Genomic DNA, 25,462 nt, shown 5'->3' on the forward strand with positions numbered 1-25,462 from the left:
AATGGATAAGAAAGCTGTGGTACATATACACAATGGAGCATTACTCAACCATTAAAAAGAATACATTTGAATCAGGTCTAATGAGGTGGATGAAACTGGAGCCTATTATACAGAGTGAAGTAAGCCAGAAAGAAAAACACCAATACTAACACATATATATGGAATTTAGAAAGATGGTAATGATAACCCTCTATGCAAGACAGCAAAAGAGACACAGATGTATAGAACGGACTTTTAGACTCTGTAGGAGAGGGAGAGGGTGGGATGATTTGGGAGAATGGCATTGAAACGTGTATACTATCAGGTAAGAAACAAATCGCCAGTCTATGTTCAATACAGGATACAGGATGCTTGGGGCTGGTGCACGGGGATGATCCAGAGAGATGATATGGGGTGGGAGGTGGGAGAGGGGTTCAGGATTGGGAACTCATGTACCCCCGTGGCTGATTCATGTCAATGTATGGCAAAACCAATACAGTATTGTAAAGCAAAATAAAGATTAAAAAAAAAAAAGACAAATTTGGGAGATTTTCATAAAACTAATTTAATGTAAAAGACTGTTCTCTATAATTATAGTCTTCCTATATTTTAAAATAATAAAATGCCCTTTCTTTTCTGAAGAGCAATGCTGATAATAGTTTGTTTTTTTAACACAGCAAAATTAGTAATTGTACCATTGGGTCAAACCATTAAAAAAAATGATTCGTTCTTGAAATCTGAAAGTCAGAAAATCCAAATTTAGAGGCTTTTGCTCCAATTGGGGTATTCTTTGATGTTGAACATATTTCACACATCATTGCTGAAGGTATTTCTTAAGTGTGTTTTGCAGTGTCAAATAAGTGATGAACTATAGCTGAAGGTTTTTCCACATTCATTACAATCACATGGTTTTTCTCCAGTATGAATTCTCTGATGTTTAGCAAAGGATGAATCATGCCTAAAGGCTTTCCTGCAATGACTGCATTCATAAGGTTTCACTCCAGTATAGACTCTCTGATGGATAGAAAGATGTATTCTCTGGCTAAAGGCTTTTCCACATTCCTTACATTTATATGGTCTTTCCCCAGTATGAGTTCTCTGGTGTTGAGTTAGGTATATGCTGTGGCTGTTACTGCATACACTACAAACATAGGGTTTCACACCAGTATGAATAATCTCATGTTGCCTGAGGTGTCTAATCTGGAAAAATGCTTTTCCATATTCTTTGCATGTAAAAGGTTTCTCTCTGACATGAGTTCTCAGATGCTGGATCAGTCCAATGCTTTGGCTAAATGCTTTCTCACATACACCACATTCATAGGGTTTCTCCCCAGTATGAATTCTGACATGTTGAGTAAGAGATGATGGATGTCTGAAGGTTTTCCCACATTCCTTGCACTCATAGGGTTTCTCACCAATATGGATTCTCTGATGTGGAATAAGGGATGAGCTTTGGCTAAAGGCTTTTCTACATTCTTTACATCTGAAAGGTTTCTCTCCAGTATGAATTCTCATTGTTCTGTAAGGTGAATGAACTGTTTGAAGATTTTTTCACGTATATTACATTCAAAGATTTTCATTCTTGTATAATTCCTTGAATGATTAATCAAATCTAAATTGCATCTACTTTTCTTGCCAGATATGTCCTATCTATGGTGTCTTTTTTTCTGGAGGGCCTACTGGTCCTATAACTTTTGAGCTCATATTAATATTTTTCTCAAATTTGTTAGATTCTTGGCCTCTCTCCTGAGTGAGCCTTTTCTTGTGGATCAAGGGGATTTGTCTCTCACCTATTCCTTGGTTCTCCTGGTGGTTTTCTAACTTGTGACATTTGGAGATTCTTCCCAATGTGGAAATCAAGGTGCTTCCTCTCATGAACCTTTCCATCATCAGAGCATGGTGTAATTTTTCCCATGAAATGTCATTCTTTAAAGTTGTCTGTTTGGTTTCTGTTTCATCCTCCAAGTCTGAAAGAAATCCAAAAATATAAATGACCCATGTTCACTGCACTTCAAAAATAAATGGCCACAGTGCAAAGAGGAGGGGAAAATAACATATACTAGGTACAGGAAAGCTGCATAGTCGTCAGATAGGATCCTGCCACCTACAGAGCTAATATGAAAATAACAAAGTGGTCAAAACAAAGAAGCTGTTAAAAGAATATGAGATAGGACTTCCCTGGTGATCAAGTGGTTAAGAATCTGCCTTCCAGTGTAGGGCATATGGGTTTGATACCTGGTTGGAGAACTAAGATCCCATATAACACCAGGCAACTGAGCCCACAATTGGAGAGCGTGTGCTACAACTAGAGAGTCTATGCATCAGAACAAAAGATCCCTCATGATGCAACAAAGATCTTACATGCTGCAACTAAGAATTGACACAGCCAAGTAAATATATGGAGCTCTGAGGAGCTATACAAAATGAAAGGCTTAAAAAAAAAATGTATGTGAAAGTGATTTGAAAACTGAGAGGAGTTCATCCATGAGAACTGCAAGAGGAAATGGACTAAGAAGAAAACATCACTATAAGGGCAAATATCAAGAGATAAGATAGGAAGATAAGAATTTTAACACAATATCTCAACCTCCTATTTCTATGACAAAATTTTATTTACTTAAAAAATTTAAGTACCTCATACATTTCACATGCTCAAATAAAACATTAAATAATATAGAAATGCATTCACTAAAAAAGGGTTCAGTTCAGATCAGTCGCTCAGTCATGTCCGATTCTTTGCGACCCCATGAATCACAGCACGCCAGGCCTCCCTGTTCATCACCATCTCCCGGAGTTCACTCAGACTCATGTCCATCGAGTCCGTGATGCCATCCAGCCATCTCATCCTCTGTCGTCCCCTTCTCCTCCTGCCCCCAATCCCTCCCAGCATCAGAGTCTCTTCCAATGAGTCAACTCTTCTCATGAGGTGGCCAAAGTATTGGAGTTTCAGCTTTAGTATCTTTCCTTCCAAAGAAATCCCAGGGCTGATCTCCTTCAGAATGGACTGGTTGGATCTCCTTGCAGTCCAAGGGACTCTCAAGAGTCTTCTCCAACACCACAGTTCAAAAGCATCAATTCTTTGGCGCTCAGCCTTCTTCACGGTCCAACTCTCACATCCATACATGACCACTGGAAAAACCATAGCCTTGACTGGACCTTAGTCAGCAAAGTAATGTCTCTGCTTTTGAATATGCTATCTAGGTTGGTCATAACTTTTCTTCCAAGGAGTAAGCGTCTTTTAATTTCATGGCTGCAGTCACCATCTGCAGTGATTTTGGAGCCCCCCAAAATAAAGTCTGACACTGTTTCCACTGTTTCCCCGTCTATTTCCCATGAAGTGATGGGATCGGATGCCATGATCTTAGTTTTCTGAATGTTGAACTTTAAGCCAACTTTTTCACTCTCCTCTTCACTTTCTGCCATAAGGGTGGTGTCATCTGCATATCTGAGGTTATTGATATTTCTCCCAGCAATCTTGATTCCAGCTTGTGCTTCTTCCAGCCCAGCGTTTCTCATGATGGACTCCTCATATAAGTTAAATAAGCAGGGTGACAATATACAGCCTTGACGTACACCTTTTCCTATTTGGAACCAGTCTGTTGTTCCATGTCCACTTCTAACTGTTGCTTCCTGACCTGCATACAGATTTCTCAAGAGGCAGGTTAGGTGGTCTGGTATTCCCATCTCTTTCAGAATTTTCCACAGTTTCTTGTGATCCACACAGTCAAAGGCTTTGGCATAGTCAACAAAGCAGAAATAGATGTTTTTCTGGAACTCTCTTGCTTTTTCCATGATCCAGCAGATGTTGGCAATTTGATCTCTGGTTCCTCTGCCTTTTCTAAAACCAGCTTGACATCAGGGAGTTCACAGTTCACGTATTGCTGAAGCCTGGTTTGGAGAATTTTTAGCATTACTTTACTAGCATGTGAGATGAGTGCAATTGTGCGGTAGTTTGAGCATTCTTTGGCATTGCCTTTCTTTGGGATTGGAATGAAAACTGACCTTTTTCCAGTCCTGTGGCCACTGCTCGAGATTTCCAAATTTGCTGGCATATTGAGTGCAGCACTTTCACAGCATCATCTTTCACAATTTGAAATAGCTCAAATGGAATTCCATCACCTCCACTAGCTTTGTTCATAGTGATGCTTTCTAAGGCCCACTTGACTTCACATTCCAGGATGTCTGGCTCTAGATGGGTGATCACACCATCATGATTATCTGGGTCGTGAAGATCTTTTTTGTACAGTTCTTCCGTGTATTCTTGCCATCTCTTCTTAATATCTTCTGCTTCTGTTAGGTCCATACCATTTCTGTCCTTTATCGAGCCCATCTTTGCATGAAATGTTCCCTTGGTATCTCTAATTTTCTTGAAGAGATCTCTAGTCTTTCCCATTCTGTTGTTTTCCTCTATTTCTTTGCATTGATTGCTGAAGAAGGCTTTCTTATCTCTTCTTGCTATTCTTTGGAACTCTGCATTCAGATGCTTATATCTTTCCTTTTCTCCTTTGCTTTTTCCTCTCTCTTTTTCACAGCTATTTGTAAGGCCTCCCCAGACAGCCATTTTGCTTTTTTGCATTTCTTTTCCATGGGGATGGTCTTGATCCCTGTCTCCTGTACAATGTCACGAACCTCATTCCATAGTTCATCAGGCACTCTATCTATCAGATCTAGGCCCTTAAATCTATTTCTCACTTCCACTGTATAATCATAAGGGATTTGATTGAGGTCATACCTGAATGGTCTAGCGGTTTTCCCTGCTTTCTTCAGTTTGAGTCTGAATTTGGTAATAAGGAGTTCATGATCTGAGCCACAGTCAGCTCCTGGTCTTGTTCTTGTTGACTGTATACAGCTTCTCCATCTTTGGCTGCAAAGAATATAATCAATCTGATTTCGGTGTTGACCATCTGGTGATGTCCACGTGTAGAGTCTTCTCTTGTGTTGTTGGAAGAGGGTGTTTGCTATGACCAGTGCATTTTCTTGGCAAAACTCTATTAGTCTTTGCCCTGCTTCATTCTGCATTCCAAGGCCAAATGTGCCTGTTACTCCAGGTGTTTCTTGACTTCCTACTTTTGCATTCCAGTCCCCTATAATGAAAAGGACATCTCTTTTGGGTGTTAGTTCTAAAAGGTCTTATAGGTCTTCATAGAACCATTCAACTTCAGCTTCTTCAGTGTTACTGGTTGGGGCATAGACTTGGATAACTGTGATATTGAATGGTTTGCCTTGGAGATGAACAGAGATCATTCTGTCGTTTTTCAGATTGCATCCACATACTGCATTTCAGACTCTTTTGTTGACCATGATGGCTACCTCATTTCTTCTGAGGGATTCCTGCCCGCAGTAGTAGATGTAATGGTCATCTGAGTTAAATTCACCCATTCCAGTCCATTTTAGTTTGCTGATTCCTAGAATGTCAACGTTCACCCTTGCCATCTCTTGTTTGACCACTTCCAATTTGCCTTGATTCATGGACCTGACATTCCAGGTTCCTATGCAATATTGCTCTTTACAGCATCGGGGCTTGCTTCTATCACCAATCACATCCACAACTGGGTATTGTTTTTGTTTTGGCTCCATTCCTTCATTCCTTCTGGAGTTACTTCTCCACTGATCTCCAGTAGCATATTGGGCACCTAATGACCTGGGGAGTTCCTCTTTGGGTATCCTATCATTTTGCCTTTTCATGCTGTTCATGGGGTTCTCAAGGCAAGAATACTGAAGTGGCTTGCCATTCCCTTCTCCAGTGGACCACATTCTGTCAGACCTCTCCACCATGACCTGCCCAACTTGGGTTGCCCCGCAGGCATGGCTCGGTTTCATTGAGTTAGACAAGGCTGTGGTCCTAGTGTGATTAGATTGACTAGTTTTCTGTGAGTATGATTTCAGTGTGTCTGCCCTCTGATGCCTTCTTGTAACACCTACCATCTTACTTGGGTCTTACCCTGGGCCTGGGGTATCTCTTCACGGCTGCCCAGCAAAGCACAGCCGCTGCTCCTTACCTTGGACGAGGGGTATCTCCTTACCACCGCCGTTCAAGGGTAACCTCTGTCAATTTCATCTCCATTTCCTTTATTCTCTTAGGATTATGGAATGAATCTATTTAGACATTTATCAATAATATATACATGTAAATATGTGCATTTGTGTATATATGGTCATAAATATAATTCTGCATGTTTTTTAACTCAACTATATCTTATGCACCCCCCCATGTCTGTACATTTAGATTTATATTCTTTATAACAACTGCATTCCACTTTGAAATAGTGAAAGTCGCTCAGTCATGTCCAACTCTTTGCAACCCCATGGACTATACAGTCCATAGAATTCTCCAGGCCTGAATATTGGAATGGGTAGCCTTTCCCTTCTCCAGGGGATCTTTCCAACCCAGGGATCAAACCCAGGTCTCTGGCATTGCAGGTGGATTCTTTACCAGCTGAGTCACAAGGGAAGTCCAAGAGTACTGGAGTGGGTAGCCTATCCCTTCTCCAGCGGATCTTCCCGACTCAGGAATTGAACGAGGGTCTCCTGCATTGCAGGCAGATTCTTTACCAACTGAGCTATGAGGCGAAGCCCGTATTCCACTTATAGACATATTTCTTTGACTTTTCTCTACAGAAAAATATTTAGGTAGTCTCCATTTTTTCCCTTTATTTTTTATATATAAATTTGTGTATACTTCTGTCAGTGTTTCATAGGATTTACTAAAAAGAAATTATTAGGTTTATGGGTATATGTGCTATTGGTGAATATGGGTCCCTTTCACTGGATTTTTATCTATCTTCATAATTATTGTCTATATAGGAGGTGAAAAATGGTTTCTTAATTTGTGACAAAATATTATCTATACTGTAAAATCTGAAAAGACAGAGAATATATATTCTATCCATAGTACACATGACACAGCATTTTCAGATGTGATTTTTATAAATCAGATGAGGGAGTTTCCTGGATTTTTACTCCAGTTTGTGCAGAAACAGGACAGCAGTGTAAAAGAGAGAGGCTCCTCAGGGATTGTGGCAGAGACTGTTAGCTGTTCACTGAAACATCTTCTCCTTATTTTTGGACACATAACTGTACTATACTTCCCAATCTTCCCTGAATTTGCGTGAAGTAACAGGTCTCCCCCATTAAGTGAATGAGAGTGAAAAGTGATGTAAGCCATTCCAGTTTGGCCCAAATGAACCCCTCTGTGATTTTCCTCTGTGCTGTGCTGTGCTGTACTTAGTCACTCAGTCAGGTCTGACTCTGCACCCCCATGGACTGTAGCCCACCAGGCTCCTTTGTCCATGGGGATTCTCCAGGCAAGAATACTGGAGTGGGTTGCCATGCCCTCCTTGTGCTTTTCCTCTACTTCTGGCCAAACTGAGATGATGAGGAGGCCCTCAAGAATGACAGAACTACCATGTGGAAGGAATCTCTGTCCCTGAATGCAAAGTGGTAAAGAACTGTCCACTGAACTAACCAACTCCCCCAGATCAATATATGAGCAAGAAAGCCCTATTCAGTTTGAGCCAAACTTTAGAGTCTATATGCTATAGTAGGTAGCCTAACCTAACAAAGGCATAAGTGATACACCTGCATCAAGAAGGAGATTGATGAGAAGCACTGAAGAGCAATAAGAGAGACAGAAGAGACAAATATTATTAAACTAGCTGATGGAAGAAAACAATACCACGAAGGTGGTGAGGTCTACATAACCTAATGTTGCCCTGTAGGAAAGCACCGTAAGAACTCAAACCGTGGAAGCAGAATGATTAGAATTCAAACACTGATTCCACCTAATAATGGCTAAACGATCATGGACCGATTTCTTAACCTAAGCGCCTTCTTTATCTCATTTGTAATATGGGGTTAAAGTAGGTACCGGACTCATAGAAACCAGCTTGGAAAACAGGGTCATTTTTACTTTTCTTAAAGTCAAAGAAGACTATTAAAAGTCATTGGATTTGCTAAGAAGGAATTCTGTGGTGATTTCTCAAGGAGTCATGTATTATCTGAAATAAAAGTTAAATTACGCAAGTTAAAACAAGAATCAAAATTGAAGGGATAGTCATAGAATATAGGAAAAACATTTTAATGGAATCATCAGAGAAAGTCATGATAAAATGACTTAAGAACCTGGTGAAGGGTGCTGATTTTTTGGGGGTGTTTGTCTTTTGTTGTGTTTCTTTTGTTTGGTTGGTTGGTTGGTTGATTTTTTTGGCTGCATTGCAGCATGAGGGATCCTAGTTCCCTGACAAGGATTGAACCCATGCTCCCTGCAGTGGAAACACAAAGTCTTCACAGAGTCTTAACCACTGGATTACCAGGGAAGTACCAAGAGCGCTGTTATATTTTTATTTTTATTTATTTATTTTTTTGAGCACTGTTTTAAATGAGGAGAGATCCATGGATATCTGAATGTACAAGAGAAAGAAACTATGATCAGGGCAAGGTTTAGAATGCTGGAGAAAGCAAGAAAACCACAAAAGTCAGGTCAGAAGAAATGGTAAAGGCAGTTAACCCTGAAGAGAAAGGCATCCTTTTTCCTCTGACTCCAGAGAAACTAATGAGAAGAGGCATGTGTAGGAAAGGAGGGACAGAGTGGTAATAGAGTTTTTTGTGGGTCTCACCCAGGTGACTGCAGCCTTCCCCACAGCCTGGAGGAGACTTTAAGGGCTTCTCCTTAAACATAAGGGCTCCACCTGCCTTGCTCTTACCTGGACTTGGACCTCCTGAAACCTCTCTCTTCATCAGCCATGGCTCTTCTCCTTTCTCTAACTGGGAAATCACACCAGGTTTGGAAAGCTGGTATCCTGCTCACAAGAAGAAAAAACTGCATGTGCTGAGGTCAGAGAGGTATCCCAAGAATTTACAGACTGTTCTTTGTTAGTCAGACCTTCTGCAGAGTAGAGTAGAAGAAAGACCAGGGCAGAAAAAAACCACAGCAATTCTGACTTGCTGTTCAAACGGAACTAGAAATTTCTAACACAGAACCCAAAGCCCAAGCAGAGCAGTTCAGTTAGAAATAAAGATTCTTATTCCAATAGGCAGGTTCTAGTTACAAAGGGAATCCACCCTTACCCACTGAGACCAGGTTTCCATAGTTCTCCAGCATCGCTTCCCAGTACAGAGTCTGGTGAGCAGTGGCCAGATGCCCCCACTCCTCCTGGGTGAAGTCCACAATTATGTCCTTGAAGGTCAATGGTTCCTAGAACATCAAATATATTTCTTTTTAGCCTGAATCAGGAAGTTGTTCTAACTTTCTCTATATGCTAAGAGATTGTAGCCAAGTTTTCCCAGACCCTCTTTTTTTCTTTTTAGCAAATTTATCACAGAGGTGGAAAAACAGCCCTCCGCAGAGATTCTCCTCAGGCCAGATAGGTCTATATCAATCTGTATGAGAAAGCCTGCCACACGTGGGAACCCATCTTGTCAAGGGACGTTCAACTTTAAGGAATCCAATATGTTGCACTTTTCTTCCTTTGTGTGCCATTTCTCAAGGATTCTCTGTTCCTTATCAGTTCCTATTCCAGGAACGAGTAGAGCTGCACGCAGTTCTCAGGACTGAGATCATGGGAAAGGGTACCTGCTTGGATTCCTTTCAGTAACTCCCTTCAGTGACTCTTTTCAGCGTCAGCGACCTTGTATGTATTAGACTATCCATTTTGTTACAACGGATGAAATTTCATTCTTTGTAATAGCTGAGTAATCATTTTACTAAAGATATATAAGCCTGCATTTCTGCTAATAAAATAGCCTTGCTCCACTAGAGACCTGGGTCCCCTGTGCCCTTTCTGTCTCATTCTCGTCAGAGCGTGGAAACCTACAGAGCTCACTTTCTCACCCAGGCTTTCAAGACCTCCTTGAGAGGATGCCATGTGCCTTTGTGAGCGGTACAAGTCCTGTGTATGGGCTTTACTGGTTTTCCACGTAACCTGAGAGATGCTGCTCTCTCTCTCTTTTTCTGTCTTTCTGTCTTTCTTTTGGTCGACTCCAGTCCACCAGGTCCTCGTCTGTAAGGACCAACAAGTGGCGCCTGAACAGGGACCTGGAATTCACAGTATTCAGGATGGAGTAACTGGGACCTACTGAGGTCAGGTAAGTGCGGCATTATGGCACAAACAGCTGGAAAGCCCCACCATTTTTCTACTTTACTTCATTATTTATTTAAAGTTCAAAGATTTTCGGTTTCACATCAGCAAATAGAGGCTTATCTCCAAATGGTGGAAAACTATCTTGATTGTAACAATTGTAGTCATCTTATTCTTGCTGTTTGCCTTTTATATCTGTAACTATATAATGAGTTTTATATCTAAGAGGTTTGAGGCATTTAAGTTACAAATGATTATTCAAGCTCCTATGATTGCCACAGGCTCTTCCAACTATTACTTGGGGCCCCTGGATCAAAGATCCTCAATATGAGGATAAAGAAAATACATTGCTTCAACAATTTAGGGCCTACACCCCTTTCCAATAGGAAAAAGTTACAGAATGATTTCTCCACCCCTTTCCCTGACAACCATATTTTCCTAAAAGCAGGAGAAAATGAAAGAGTTAAAGCTTACGCAGACAGTCCAAGTCCCTATAAAGAGGAGGCAAACATTCTCACTCATGCTTTCCTTAAGCCTTGTACAGCAATGTATCTTGCCGGAGAACTGACGTTTCTTTAGCTCCAGAACTAATGATTACACAGCACAATGTCTTACTCATGGAAATGCTTTTCTTAGGCTCTATGTTAATGATTATAATTGTAACAAATCTTGGCCGGGAACTTGTATCTCAAGCCTTGTACCCTTGATTGCACAGCAACACTATATCTTGCCCAGAGACACTATCTGGGACCTGTTCTCCCTGGCTAATCTTGTGCCAAAGTTATCTCTGGATATATGTCTTGGGAAAGAGCCTAATAGAACTCTTACAACATTGAGGTATTCTTTTTACCTATTCTCAACAACTAGTTGAGAAATGTATAAGGTCCCACTTAAACTACTGAGACACATACTCTTTCTACCCCCTTCTGATATCTATATCAGAAGCTTTCTCTTATCTGCCACTTTACACAAAGCTCTCAATGACTGAAACCTGCCTTTGGTCCCAGAATTAACTCTCCTTCAGAGACTACTAATCTGACAGAATCATTCACCGTAAGCTATCATCTTGGGGCCTCATCAAACCATTAAAAGAAGTTACCCTTGAAGCTTGAGATCGAATTACTCCTCAAGGAGAACCTAAACATAGCTACACTAAGATATTACAAGGGCCTAATAAAGCCTAGGCTGATTTTCTAGCTAGACTAGAAACTGTTATTTCCCACAGTGTAACTGGAGAAGAAACCAAAATACAACTAGAAAAACGTGCTTGCATATGAAAATGCAAATCAAAAATGTCAAAGGGCTATCACTCCAATACGTGAGACCAGGACTGTTATTGATTATTTGGAGGCTTGCCGCAATCTAGGGTCTGAGACAGAAAATACAAATGTTAGCTGAAACAATGGCTGCTGCTTTTAAAAAGGGAAATGAAGGATATTTTGCATATACAGATAAGACCCATTTAAAAAAAGATTGCCCTAAGAATTAAAAGTAAATAAAAAATTAAAAAATTTTCCAAAAATCTACCCTCGCTGCCATAAAGAGATACACTAGGCCAAAGACTATCAATCTAAATATGATATTGAGAGAAAATTTATTTTGAAAAACTTCAAACAGGGGACTCTCTAGGTCCCCTTCAACAAAAAACGGGGACAAACTCCATCTTTTCCCTCAAACAATCCCTTCTATAACACCTACTGGACTTTTTAGACCCCTACCTCCACAAACCTTCGGCCTTTAACTCGGCCGATCTAGCTTAACTTCTGAGAAAATTACTGTTCACCCTGAAATAATTGATTCAGATTACAAGAGAGAAATTCAAATTATCATGTCATCTCAGATACTATGACAATTCAAAAAAAGAGACAAAATTGCCCAATTACTTCTTCTACCTTATATTCCTATTAACTCCTCTAATGATACACAGACAAATAAATTAAGAAATACAGATCAAAAACAATCCTTATGGACATCATTGGTATCTGAATATGCCCAACCAAATATAAATATCAAAATTAATAGTAAAACATTTTCTAATCTCATCGATACTGAATCCACTATTATTTCCAAATACTTACGGCCTAAATCTTGGCTTATACAGAAAATTTCTTACCAAATTACAGAAATTTTTCAAGCCAAAATACAAGAAGTCTATCAAAACATTCAAATTTATCCTTGTGATAGACCAGAAGGCCAGCGTACAACATTACAACCTTATGTGATAGATACCCCCCTTAGTCTAATAGAAAGGTATTTACTTATACTATGACAAACTCAAATATACATTCCACATTTTTTCCTAGGGGCCACTACTCATTTAACAAAACAATTATTAAAATAACTTAAAATTATGACGAACCTATTTGGACAGAGCAGTGGCCCCTTACAAAAGAGAAATTACAGGCTGCTAAAGAACTTATACAATTAGAACTAAAACATACTGAGAAATCTTATTCCCCTTGGAACTCTCCCATTTTAGTTATAAAAAAGAAATCTGGCAATTGGCATCTCTTAACAGACCTTTAAAAAGTTAATACATCTATGAAACCTATGGGTGCATTACAACCAGGAATCCCATCACCTACTACTATTCCTCAAAATTGGCATATTATTATTATAGATTTACAACATTGCTTTTTTACTATAGCTTTACACCCACTAGCGGAGAAGGCAATGGCACCCCATTCCAGTACTCTTGCCTGGAAAATCCCATGGACAGAGGAGCCTGGTAGGCTGCAGTCCATGGGGTCGCTGAGTCGGACACTATTGAGCAACTTCAGTTTCACTTTTCACTTTCATGCACTGGAGGAGGAAATGGCAACCCACTCCAGTGTTCTTGCCTGGAGAATCCCAGGGACGGGCAAGCCTTGAGGGCTGCCGTCTATGGGGTCACACAGAGTCGGACATGACTGAAGCGACTTAGCAGCAGCAGCAGCAGCAGCAGCACACCCTCTAAACCGAGAGAAATTTGCTTTCTCTCTTCCTTATCCTAATCACACCAGGCCCCATAAATGATACCAATGGACTATATTACCTCAAGAAATGATGAATTCTCCTACCATATGTCATTATTATGTAGCCAAAGCCCTGAAACCTATAAGAAAACAATTTCCTGACCTTCTTGTTACTCATTATATAGATGATATATTATTTTCAGCTCCATCTGTTTTAGAAACTCAACACATGTTTAATATAACTCAACAATGCTTAAAAGACTCTGGACTAATTATTACCCCTAAAAAAATCTAAGCCTCTATACCTCACCATTACTTAGGGTTTATTATTAACAGACAACACCTTACTCCTCAACTAACACAGATTTGTACTGATAAATTATCAACCTTAAACAATTTTCAAAAACTTTTAGATGATATAAATTGGATTAGATCTTCTTTAGACATTGCTAATTATCAACTAATTTATTTAATACTTTGAAAGGAGATCCCAATTTAAATAGCCCTTGTTCATTTTCACAAGAGACACAAGAAAAACTCTATTTAATATCAAATAAATTGCGAAAGCAATTCCTTACATGTATTAGACTTGATTTACCTCTAAAATTATTTATACTTCCCTCTCTTCATTCCCCCACAGGACTTCTTGCCCAACTAAAACACCCAATAAGATGGATCTATACCCATTTTAGAGGGACAAAATCACTTACACCCTATTTTGATTTAATCGCTTTGTTATCAATGAAAGAAATAAAAAGCCATTAATTGGCTCCAATCCTCATAAAATTGTTATACCTATTAATAAATCTCAATTCTAGAACATATTACAAACTTCTATTGATCTCCAAATAGCCCTTCTGGAATATTTTGGAGAAATTTCATTTCCTTATCCCTCTAACAAGCTCTAGAATTTCTTCAAAAATACTAAATTTATTATCTCCCACATCGTCAGCTCACAACCTATACCTCAAGCTGATGTTTTCTATATAGATGGGACCAAAAACGCCAAAGCCTCGTTCTGATCTCTTAAAAAATATAAGTTTTTATACTAAATTTCATTCTGCTCAACAAAACAAATTATATGCTCTCATTCAAGTTATTTACTTACATCCTTACCCCATTAATATAGTCTCTGATTCCTTATATTCACTTTTTGTATTAAAAAATATAAAAACCTCCACTATAAACTCCAATCAACCTGTTATTCAACAACTTTTTTTCAAACTACAATCTATTATTAGAAAATGCACTTCTCCAATTTATATTACTCATATTTAAACACACTCCTGCCTTTCCAGCCCTATGACTCATGGTAATGAACAAGCTAATAAATTTGTTTCTTTTGCTACTCACAAAGAACAACACGCTTTATTACACAATAATACTGGCTCCTTACACCAAATATAGAAAATTCCATACCACCAAGCTAAAAACTTCATTAATAATTGCTCTACTTTTAAACCCTTACATCTTTGACCCATTACACAAGACAGTAGTCTTAGAAGATTAAAACCCACTGAATTATGACCAATGGATGTGACTCATTGCCCTGAACTCTCTCCATCTTCTTTCTTACATATCTGTATCAACACAAACTCTTCTCTTATCTGGGCCACACCTCTTCAAGGTGAAACTATACAACACGTTATAACTCATCTATTAACTTGTTTTGCTATAATGGAAACTTCTAGTTCTATAAAAACAGACAATGGCCCTGCCTATATTTCTAAACACTTCAAACAATTTTTACAATCATTTTCTAATAAACATGTTACAAATATTCCTTATAATCCACACACACAAGGTATAGTTAAACAAACACATCACACACTGACACTACAAATAAAAAAATTTTAAAGGGAGAATACACAGGAACACACTACTATCTTCCTTATCTAAAACAGACTTTACCAGATTCCAACATAAGCTATTCTCTAAACCTGTAACTACTGTTAATACAGCTTTATTTGTTTTAAATTTTTTAAACTTACCGCAAGGAGATATTTTGACAAAAGCAGAAAAACATTTTGAGGCATTGAAGGATACCTCCCTTCCTCTGCCCATTTGCTATCAAGATGGGTTAACTAAACAATGAAAATCTGGAAAATTAATATTACAGAGAAAGATGTATGCTTATATTTCTCCAGATGGATCCAACGAAGTCAGTTGGCTCCTTCTTTGGAAGATCCACCCCCGGGGAACCACCGACATTCAAGATAGAGTAGAAAAGGCGAAATCCCCGGGAAGAGGAGGTTCCAGTACAAGCCATGGTGGCTTTAGAGATTTCCAAAAAACGCCGCACTCAACGTCACCTACCTCATGATCTCCCTACTTGGGGACAGATAAAAACCCTTACTAATCAAGCTGAAAATCTGGCTTCACAACAGGGAATGCCTCGGAATCCAGAAAATATTTTTGTCGCTATGCTTTGCTTTGCTTGCTTTTGCTTCCCCCGCTCAGGCTGACTTGATTAATTACACTTATTGGGCTTATATACCTAACCCCCCTTTTATTGCAGGTTATAACATGGACAGGCATAAGACCAATCGTATCTACTAATGACTCAGTACATATGCCTCCTCCTTAGAGCCTGGAGGGGCCCTCATGCCCTGAGGAAGAAGAGAGACTAATTAATATTTCTCTAGGTTATGAAATCTTTCCTTTATACATGGGCCCAACAGAATTATACATAAACGTTAGCCAACAAACTTGGGCTTTCGTCCTGCCTCCAAAAAAGGACTATCGGACATTGCTTGAATTATTTACTGCCCTTTCTTTTATAAGAACCATGTCAACACTATTGAAACTCTAGGGAAAGGACAAAAAACATTATGTAAAGGGTTTACTTATAAAAACTTTAAATATACTCCTGTTCATTGGGACAGATGCCAAACCAAATCAGGAAAGTTAATGTTTATAGCCAATTACACCATTGTCGATTGGGGACCCCATGGTATATGGTTATCTGACTGTTCAGATGATATTAATAGTACTGTATGTGATTATACTACTCAAGTAACATGGAAGACTACCAATACTACGATGAACTATTACTGTGACAAAGGACTTCTTGGTGGCAGCGGTGGGATGGCACCTCCTCGCCCTCAAATCGTCCTCAGTAAACAGATTGGACCTGAACAATGAGACATTTGGAAATTTGCCACAAACACCGAAGAACTTGTAACTTGGACTGGATATTTCACAGAGACTAGTCATGGTTCTAGTCATTATTCCTTTCATTATAATCATACATATTTCATACAAGCTTGTGTTCCCCTTCCTTGTGTTGTAGCTATAAGAAACTTACAATTTAATAAGACTTTACGTTCTATAACTTGTATAAATTGCAAACTATATACTTGTCTTAACTCCTCTATAAAAAATGAATCCCTTCTGATTCTTTGATCTCGACGTAACCTATGGTTGCCAACAGATCTCCAGCGACCCTAAGAGGAAGGTCCCATGGCCAGACTTGCTTCCCAGTTACTTACTAAATTACTCCAATGATCTAAATGATTCATTGGATGGCTAATTCCTGGCATTTTGGGATTAATAGCCATTTACACTGCTGCTGCTGTTGCCAGCATTGCTTTACAAACCTCAATTCAAACACACAATTTTATCCAAAATTGGACTAAGGATGCTCATACTATGTGAACCACTCAGGCTCAGATAAATGAGGAAGTTCAAGATGAAATACAGGAAATAAAAATAGCCCTCCAATGAGCCAGAGATCAATTAATAGATTTACAAAAACAAGCTATACTAAAATGTGATTGAAATTCTACTCAATTTTGTATTAATCCTGTTCGGTTCAACTATAGTGCCTACAATTAGAAACAAATCAAATTTCATTTGCAATACTTACATGATAATACTTCCTTAAATGTACAGTTATTACCAAAAAAAAATCTTTAAAGCCTTCTCTAAGAGTCTACCCTCTTCCAACAATCTGGAAGGCTTAGCTGAACAGCTAGCTGATCAATTATCCGGGCTAGACCCTTGAAGATGGTTGCAATGCATTATACATAGTATTGTATCTGGAATTGTAATGCTAATAATTGTCCTAATGGTTATATGCATATTATACCAATGCCTTTCAACCAGAATTGTTCAAACTAAACAAACTCATTTGGGCAAGACCTTTTTCACTAAAGTACCTACAGTTACCCCCAATTATGAAAAAATAAAAAAGGGGGAATTATCAGGGGACGTTCAACTTTAAGGAATCCAATACGTTGCACTTTTCTTCCTTTGTGTGCCATTTCTCAAGGATTCTCTGTTCCTTATCAGTTCCTATTCCAGGAACGAGTAGAGCTGCACGCAGTTCTCAGGACTGAGATCATGGGAAAGGGTACCTGCTTGGATTCCTTTCAGTAACTCCCTTCAGTGACTCTTTTCAGCGTCAGCAACCTTGTATGTATTAGACTATCCATTTTGTTACAATGGATGAAATTTCATTCTTTGTAATAGCTGAGTAATCATTTTACTAAAGATATATAAGCCTGCATTTCTGCTAATAAAATACCCTCGTTCCACTAGAGACCTGGGTCCTCCGTGTTCTTCTTTCTGTCTTCATTCTTGTCAGAGCATGGAAACCTACAGAGCTCACTTTCTTGCCCAGGCTTTCAAGACCTCCTTGAGAGGACGCCCTGTGCCTTTGTAAGCAGTACAAGTCCTGTGTATGGGCTTTATTGGTTTTCCACGTAACCCAAGAGATGCTGCTCTCTCTCTCTTTTTCTCTTTCTTTTCATCGACTCCAGTCCACCAGGTCCCGGTCTGTAAAGAAGACCAACACCATCTCTGATGTGGGAAAAGCTAGAAGGAGATCTGCTTGTCATTCAGCCTTCATCAGCTCCTATGGACAGTCTTTTGAAAACCATTTGGCTGATTCTCTGATGGAGGTTACAAAACAATGCTGGGAGTGTGTAAGTTGTCTCTTCCAACTCGCAGTTTGGCTGAAGGCAAAATACTCAAGAACTGTATTAAAGAAGGCTCTAAAACAGTATATAGTAATTTAAGGACAATAAAAATCAGGAATATTTGAGAAAGGGGAGAGTCCAAAAGGAGGCTAAGGCCACAAGACAGGACAGGGACCCTGGTTGGGCTGAAAGAACCGATTATAAATGAGAACATTTCTACATGAATAAGACCCTTAGCTAGGGATTTCTGTTAGTAAGAAAAGTATGCAAAAATAGCACATTTTTGGAGGGAGCATGAATTGTGCCTTGTAAGGAAGATCCCTTGACCAAAGCAGACACTGTATTGGGAAGTACGAGGGCCTGCCATGAACAACCTACACAAGTAACCATTTGAGATTTTTTTTAATATTACCAAGTGGGAAGAGAACTCAGAAGCCAGAAGGCTGAAATAATAACAAATTCCTTAAGTATACAGACTACTTTAATGCTTTTTATGGATTGTAAATAATTCTGGAATATATTTCAGCCCTATGAGGCCAACACTAGGATCCACATTTAACCAATGAGAAAACTGAATTTGAGCAAAGTTAAAGACTTGGTGTTAGTCACTCAGTCGTGTCTGATTCTTTGTGACCCCATGAATTGTAGCCCACCAGGCTCCTCTGTCTCTGGAATTCTCCAGGCAAGAATACTGGAGTGGGTGGCCATTTCCTTCTCTAGGGAATCTTCCCAACCTAGTGATCGAAACTGTGTCTCCTATATTGGCAGGAGGATTCTCCTACATTGGTCTGAGCCATCAGGAAAGCCCCAAAGACATGAGACTAAACCCTATACCATGTGATTTTGGAAGCTAAGATCTCTTCACTTTAAAAGTCTCCTGTTCTCTAATATCTCCTTCTACATTGGTTTTCTAATTCTCTAACTCTCTTGAGTTTCCCTGTGCTTCTGGGGTTTGGTTGTACAGAACTTTGCCTGCTGCCAGTATCATTGGCTTTCTAATGAGCTAATGTATGACTCTTGGAAGCTTTCCTTCCTTTTCTGCTCAGCCTATTTCATTTGCACCCTTTGTGACCTGTCAGCAGCTTCTCTACTCACTTCTCTTCATCTACAATTCTGCTCCTGGACATGACCAAAGATCCTCTCTCAAAGGACTTTAAGGAAGTGCATGCATCTCCAAGAATATCAGAACCTCACTCTGTTCATTTTAAAATGTTGCTTAAAATGTTTTACAATGCTTTTCTTTACCCTGGATGACATCTTGTGAATTTTAAGAGCAAGAATTACAGGGAGCTCCTTGGTAGCCTAGTGGTTAGGATTCTGGGCTTTCACTGCTGTGGTCCTGGGTTCAATCCCTGGTCAGGGAACTGAGATCTTGGAATCTGTCTGGCATGGCCAAAAAAAAGAATTACTTTATGTACTTTTCCCACATACACACACACACACACAAAAGAAAAAAAAACATGATTTTTTAATTTGTTGTTGGATAAATGGCTAGAGGTTTGCTAGAAACAAGAGGGTTCTTCAGGAGGGTTACTACTGGTGGGGAAATTACCTGTAAAATAAACCTATGCAGGCTGATTTCAAACAGGCTAAGAAAATCCAATCCAAGAAGTCAAGCTAAAGAAAATCAAAGTACAGGGCTCTTAAAATCTAAGAAACAATTTCTTGAAAGTGACAGGAAACTCCGACCCACCTGGGATTCTGCTGTCAGGGACCCAGAGGTCACTTCATCCTTAAAACTTTCTCCCTGGGTCTCATCAGCATCCTGAGATAGCCAAGCTGGAAAAGGAAAAGAGCTATGCAGTTTGTACCTCTCCAAATCCCCCTAAATGGAAAAACTTCCTGCAGACCTGCTGAACACAGCCCCTCTCTCAATACATTCACAAAGAGGGACATTGAGAGCCACTCAAGAGCAGATTGGAGCCTCCTCATGGGAGGATCTGCAGTGCACTGATTACAGGATTAATGTTTCCCAATGACCAGTGCTGGTCCAGAAGCACAGACCTACCTCAAAAATCCTAAACGTTCCTCACCACGAGAAAGAAAAATCCAAACACTTTATCATATCACAGACTTCAAGATCCTCCACAAACAGTCCAAAGCTATTTCTCCAAGCATTTCTTGCCTCTAAACACAGGACACACCTACCACATAATCCACTCTTTGAACACACCTAGATATTAATAGCACCCAGCTCAGAACTTTCCCCCAAGGCCTACACAGTGAAACACCGAAGTATCCTGGATCAGTCCAAGTGAAGTTTTATCAAATCCCCTTAATAAGAAAAATACTTCCTCTCCCCTGTATTCCCCCAAAGCTTGGTTTTTCTCTCTAATCTGGTATCTCAGGCTGCCTCCTATTATATTTATTTTTATAATTATATCCTTCAGTTGAGTATTAGTATGAGTATATGTGTAGAAACTTTATCTGGTTCACTTTTTCCCATCTTCTAGTTTAGTATAACACCCTGCCAGGCTACTAGAATTCAAGAAATACTGGCTGAATTTGACATGTTAAAAATATGGGGCTTCCGTGGTGGCTCAGTGGTAAAGAATCTGCCTTCCAATGCAAGGGACATGAGTTTGATCCCTGATCTGGGACGATTCCACATGCCACAGAGCAGCTAAGCCATATGCCACAACTAATGAGCCCATGCTCTGCAGCCTGCGAGCTGAAACTGCTGAAGTGCCTAGAACTTGGGCTCTGCAACAAGAGAAGTCACTACAATGAGAAGCCTGCACACCCCATCTAGAGACCAGGTAGCCTCCACTCACCGCACCTGGAGAACACCTGTGTGTAGCAACAAAGACCCAGCACAGCCATAAATAAATAATCTTTTTAGAAAATGTATGAACTAGGGAATCCCCTGGTAGTTCGGTGGTCAGGACTCTGCATTTTCACTGCTGAGGTTACAGGGTTAAATCCCTGGTCAGGTTAACTAAGATCCCACAAGATGCAAACAAATGAAAAGAGCAAAACAAAACAACTTGTAATTAAAGCACATGAGATAGCAGGGCTAACGGCGACCTCCAAGAGGGCTCACGCCAAGGGGCACTTTCCAGGATTGCTGCTGCCAGTACCCCCGTCCCCCTGGAGACCCACTTCTGACCCTCGTCTCTACAGGAGATCCTCCAACACTAGCAGTGCTCCCTTGAAAGATGAAGATCTTAAGCATCACACCTTAGAATGGAGATTTCATCCAGTAGGAAAGACACCTCCAAAACTCTCTGTAATAGCCCTAGAAAGGCTCCTAATGGGTATTGCTAACCAATCCTCGTGCTGCCACGCTCCAGGGAATAGACTCCTGGAGTCACATGACACACCTAAAAAAAGCACCACACACTAACTAGAAATGCGGATCTGGTGACCTAAAAGTAAATATTTCCTAGAACTGAAGCAGACAGTATCACGAGAGACAGATAAGACAGCTTTCCCAACATGTCCAGACCAGGACTGCTGGAAGCTCGTCACTAAAGCTGTGATGATGACATAATGCTTCAGATAATCTCCAGTGTCTATGATCTTGATAACATAAGCACTTCAGATAAAAAAATGCCTGAGAGTTTTCCCTCCTACCCCTTCGTTTTACTCAAATTGATATTAATAGGTTTCCAATTTGTACACTTTCCCTCTGATGTAAGGCACTATTCCCAGAAAGAACTTTCTTGACATTGAGGGACAAAAGGGTTGATGAAACTAGAAAACCTGACTCTTGACTAACCACGTTTCCAGAGGAAGATCTTGGTCAAAAGGAGGAAATGTAGAAATTAACAGAAACCTCAATTTTAAAAAGGCTTCCCTAGTGGCTCAGCTGGTAAAGAATTTGCCTGCAATGCAGGAGACCTGGGTTCGATCCCTGGGTTGGGAAGATCCCCTGGAGAAGGAAAAGGCTACCCACTCCAGTATCCTGGCCTAGAGAATTCCATGGACTGTATAGCCCACCGGGTTACAAAGAGTTGGACTCGACTGAGTGACTTTCACTCACTCAATTAAATAAAATTGGGAGACCAGAAGAGGGAGCTCTCATACTCTGCAATGATAGCAGAGTCCAACAGGAAGAAGAGACTCCTCTTCTTTCATGGCAACCATTCAGCCAGCGAAAAGCTATGGACTACTTTTAACTATAGCTCTTCCAACTTCCTTTTTCTCTATAAAAGTATTCTCCTATCCTTATCATTGGGGACTTGTACATGGTTCACAGTAGTTGCAGACCACAAATTGCAATTTTCTGCTGATTCTGAATAAACCCATCTTGGTTGGAGAAATGTTTTAAAAAGCACGTGAATTATTGTCCTTGTATTTTTCCCTTAAATTTTTATCATGAATACTGAACACCCATATACCTCCCACCTACATTCAATAATCACTGCTGCTCCTGCTGCTGGTAAGTCGCTTCAGTCGTGTCCAACTCTATGCGACCCCAGAGACAGCAGCCCACCAGGCTCCCCCGTCCCTGGGATTCTCCAGGCAAGAACACTGGAGTGGGTTGCCATTTCCTTCTCCAATGCATGAAAGTGAAAAGTCAAAGTGAAGTTGCTCAGTCGTGTCCGACTCTCAGCGACCCCGTGGACTGCAGCCTACCAGGCTCCTCCGTCCATGGGATTTTCCAGGCAAGAGTACTGGAGTGGGGTGCCATTGCCCTCTCTGCAATAATCACTAACATTTGCCATATTTACTTCATTTATCTATACTTTTTCTGAGCCATTTCAGAGTTGCAGATATCATAGGACTTCTTGGAGGTCCAGTGGTTAGGACTCCACACTTTTCTGCTGCAAGGGGCGTGAATTCAATCCCTGGTGAGGGAACTAAGATTCCACTTGCTGTCATGATACCTCTTCCCTGAATACTTCAAAGCATCTTCTCCTGCATACCGTTTATCTCAGTTCAGAGAGTTAATAATATCCATCCAAATATTCAGTTAATATTCAGATTTCCTCAACTGTTCCCAAACTATCTTTTATCCTGGATATTTTTTCCCAAACCAGGAGCCAACCAAGGTTCACACACTCAAAATGGCTGTTATTCAAAGCCTCTCTTACTTTCTTCATGCTTTTAAAACACTGGTATCATCTTACTGTATCCTCATGGTTAGGTTTATCTTACTTCTCCATCCCCTATATTTTCTTTAAATCAGAAGTTCAGCCTTTAATTTGGATCAAGTTAGTTATGACCAACCTAGATAGCATATCCAAAAGCAGAGACATTACTTTGCCAACAAAGGTCCGTCTAGTCAAGGCTATGGTTTTTCCAGTGGTCATGTATGGATGTGAGAGTTGGACTGTGAAGAAAGCTGAGCGCCAAAGAATTGATGCTTTTGAAGTGTGGTGTTGGAGAAGACTCTTGAGAGTCCCTTGGACTGCAAGGATATCCAACCAGTCCATTCTGAAGGAGATCAACCCTGGGATTTCTTTGGAAGGAATGATGCTAAAGCTGAAACTCCAATACTTTGGCCACCTCATGAGAAGAGTTGACTCATTGGAAAAGACTCTGATGCTGGAAGGGATTGGAGGCAGGAGGAGAAGGGGACAACAGAGGATGGGATGGCTGGATGGCATCACTGACTTGATGGACGTGAGTTTGAGTGAACTCCAGGAGTTTGTGATGGACAGGGAGGCCTGGCGTGCTGCAATTCATGGGGTCGCAAAGAGTCGGACATGACTGAGCGACTGAACTGAACTGAACTGAAACATTTTAGGGAGGAATATATTATGGGTGATACCATGTGCTTTATATTACATGACTCAGAGGCACAAAATGTCAGGTCATCCCATCACTGGAACACTTGGTTAAGATAGTGACCACCAGATATTGCCACTGGAAAAGTATGTTCTTTCCCTGACATTTAGCAAGTGACTTGTGGGGGGTTATAGCTCAGATGGTAAAGAATCTGTCTGCAATGCAGGAGACCCCGGTTCGATCCCTGGGTCAGGAAGGTCCTCTGGAGAAGGGATAGACTACCCACTCCAGTATTCTTGGGCTTCCCTTGTGGCTCAGCTGGTAAAGAGTCCGCCTGCAATGCAGGAGACCTGGGATCTTCCCTGGCTTGGGAAGATTCCCTGGAGAAGGGAAAGGCTACCCACTCCACTATTCTGGCCTGGAGAATTCTACGGACTGTATAGTCCATGGGGTCGTAAAGAGTCGGATATGACTGAGCAACTTTCATTTCATTTCATTTGTAGGGGTGACACTTTACACCTTGTGAATATCCTATTCCCCATCAATCTTCCAATTATTTCATTTATAGTAAAATATCCCACCATTCCTTTCACATTCATTACTAGAAGGTATTTTCTGAAAAGGATTTAAAAAGCAAGGTCAATGCATCCTTCATTCCCATAAGAATATATTTTCAAAGTAAGAAAATCAGTGTCTTAATCACTTCCAATGTTGACAGATGAGTTTTCTCCCCTCTTCTTCCTCTATTATAAGTATCATCATGAATTTGTGGAATTTTACTTATTTAAGCTGTTACCATCAATCTGGATACTTAAACTGTCTCCAGTTTGAACCGGGCTGTTGCACCCTTTAAACACAGGTCCGTTAGTCTCTGAGCTCTTCCTTGCTATTTGAGCACAAGATACTCCAGTCTCACCTGGTACTTTCCCTCCTGCCTTCTACTTCTGACCTACATACCCGGCACCCAGACAGGTCATTTGTTTGATTCACATTTCCTCACTGTAAAATATGGAAAATCAGGCAAATTCTCCCAGCCTCATATACCCACGAGGAAGTTGAAATAACATACACAGTCACGACACTAAAATACTGGTTGGGGGCTGAATTAACCACTACTATTTAGGAAAACCTCAGGCCAGGAGCAATAAAGAACTCCAGAGGCTTTTTACCCAATTGCCTCCCCAACAGATGCTTCTGCTCAGATGTCTACATTCCTTCCCACTCTGGAGGATGGTGCTCTTCCTAATCCCACCCAGCAGTCTAGTCTCACCTTCTGTAAACATCTCAGTCATGTCCTCCCACAGGAGCGCCCCCACCACGGTCTTCTTTGGATGGTGCAGCTTCACCCAGGTGCTGGCTTCGGTGGGCAAGGTGATCAGGAGTCACTGGAGCATGATGACTTCAGTACTCCTTTCTGGGGAACTCTGGCTCCGCCCACAGGGCAGAGTCCTGACTGGGCTTCTCCACTTTCTGATGAGGAAACTGCCAGAGTCTCTGACAGGAGGCTTTACAACTGCACAGGTGTCCTCCACTCTCAGGAACCCAGGGAACAAACAGAACCAAAATCCAGAGTCTGGACAGTTTTACTCTCTAGGCTCTCAAGGAACACCTCCCATCCTTGCCTCCATCTGTCTCCTCAGCAAGCAGCTGAAGGCTCCAAGTATTTATTCCCAGTCACCGTGATGGGCAGAAAACATCAGTGTTAGTGAAAAGATCTAGGAAGTTCAATCACATGGTCAGAACTTACACCAATCAATGAAAATTTCTTCTACAATAGATACACGGAGATCATGGATAGACACAGCCCACATGGTCCGAAACACTGCTGGTGTCTAGAAGCATAAAGGAATGAATA

The 25,462-nt window shown here is 40.5% G+C and overlaps 1 protein-coding gene across 1 annotated transcript; it reads right to left on the reverse strand.

The window, feature by feature from the left end:
- Nucleotides 1-786: 786 nt before the first annotated feature.
- On the reverse strand, nt 787-25,001 carry ZFP69B (ZFP69 zinc finger protein B). Its single transcript, XM_068963790.1, is given in 7 exon segments — nt 787-1,496; nt 1,499-1,646; nt 1,648-1,946; nt 8,682-8,777; nt 9,046-9,172; nt 19,625-19,710; nt 24,878-25,001. Coding segments are annotated over 7 exon segments (1,590 nt in total).
- Between the last annotated feature and the right edge of the window lie 461 nt (nt 25,002-25,462).

The sequence above is a fragment of the Capricornis sumatraensis genome, chromosome 2, assembly GCF_032405125.1.
Source record: "Capricornis sumatraensis isolate serow.1 chromosome 2, serow.2, whole genome shotgun sequence".
NCBI classification, from domain to species: Eukaryota; Metazoa; Chordata; class Mammalia; order Artiodactyla; family Bovidae; genus Capricornis; species Capricornis sumatraensis.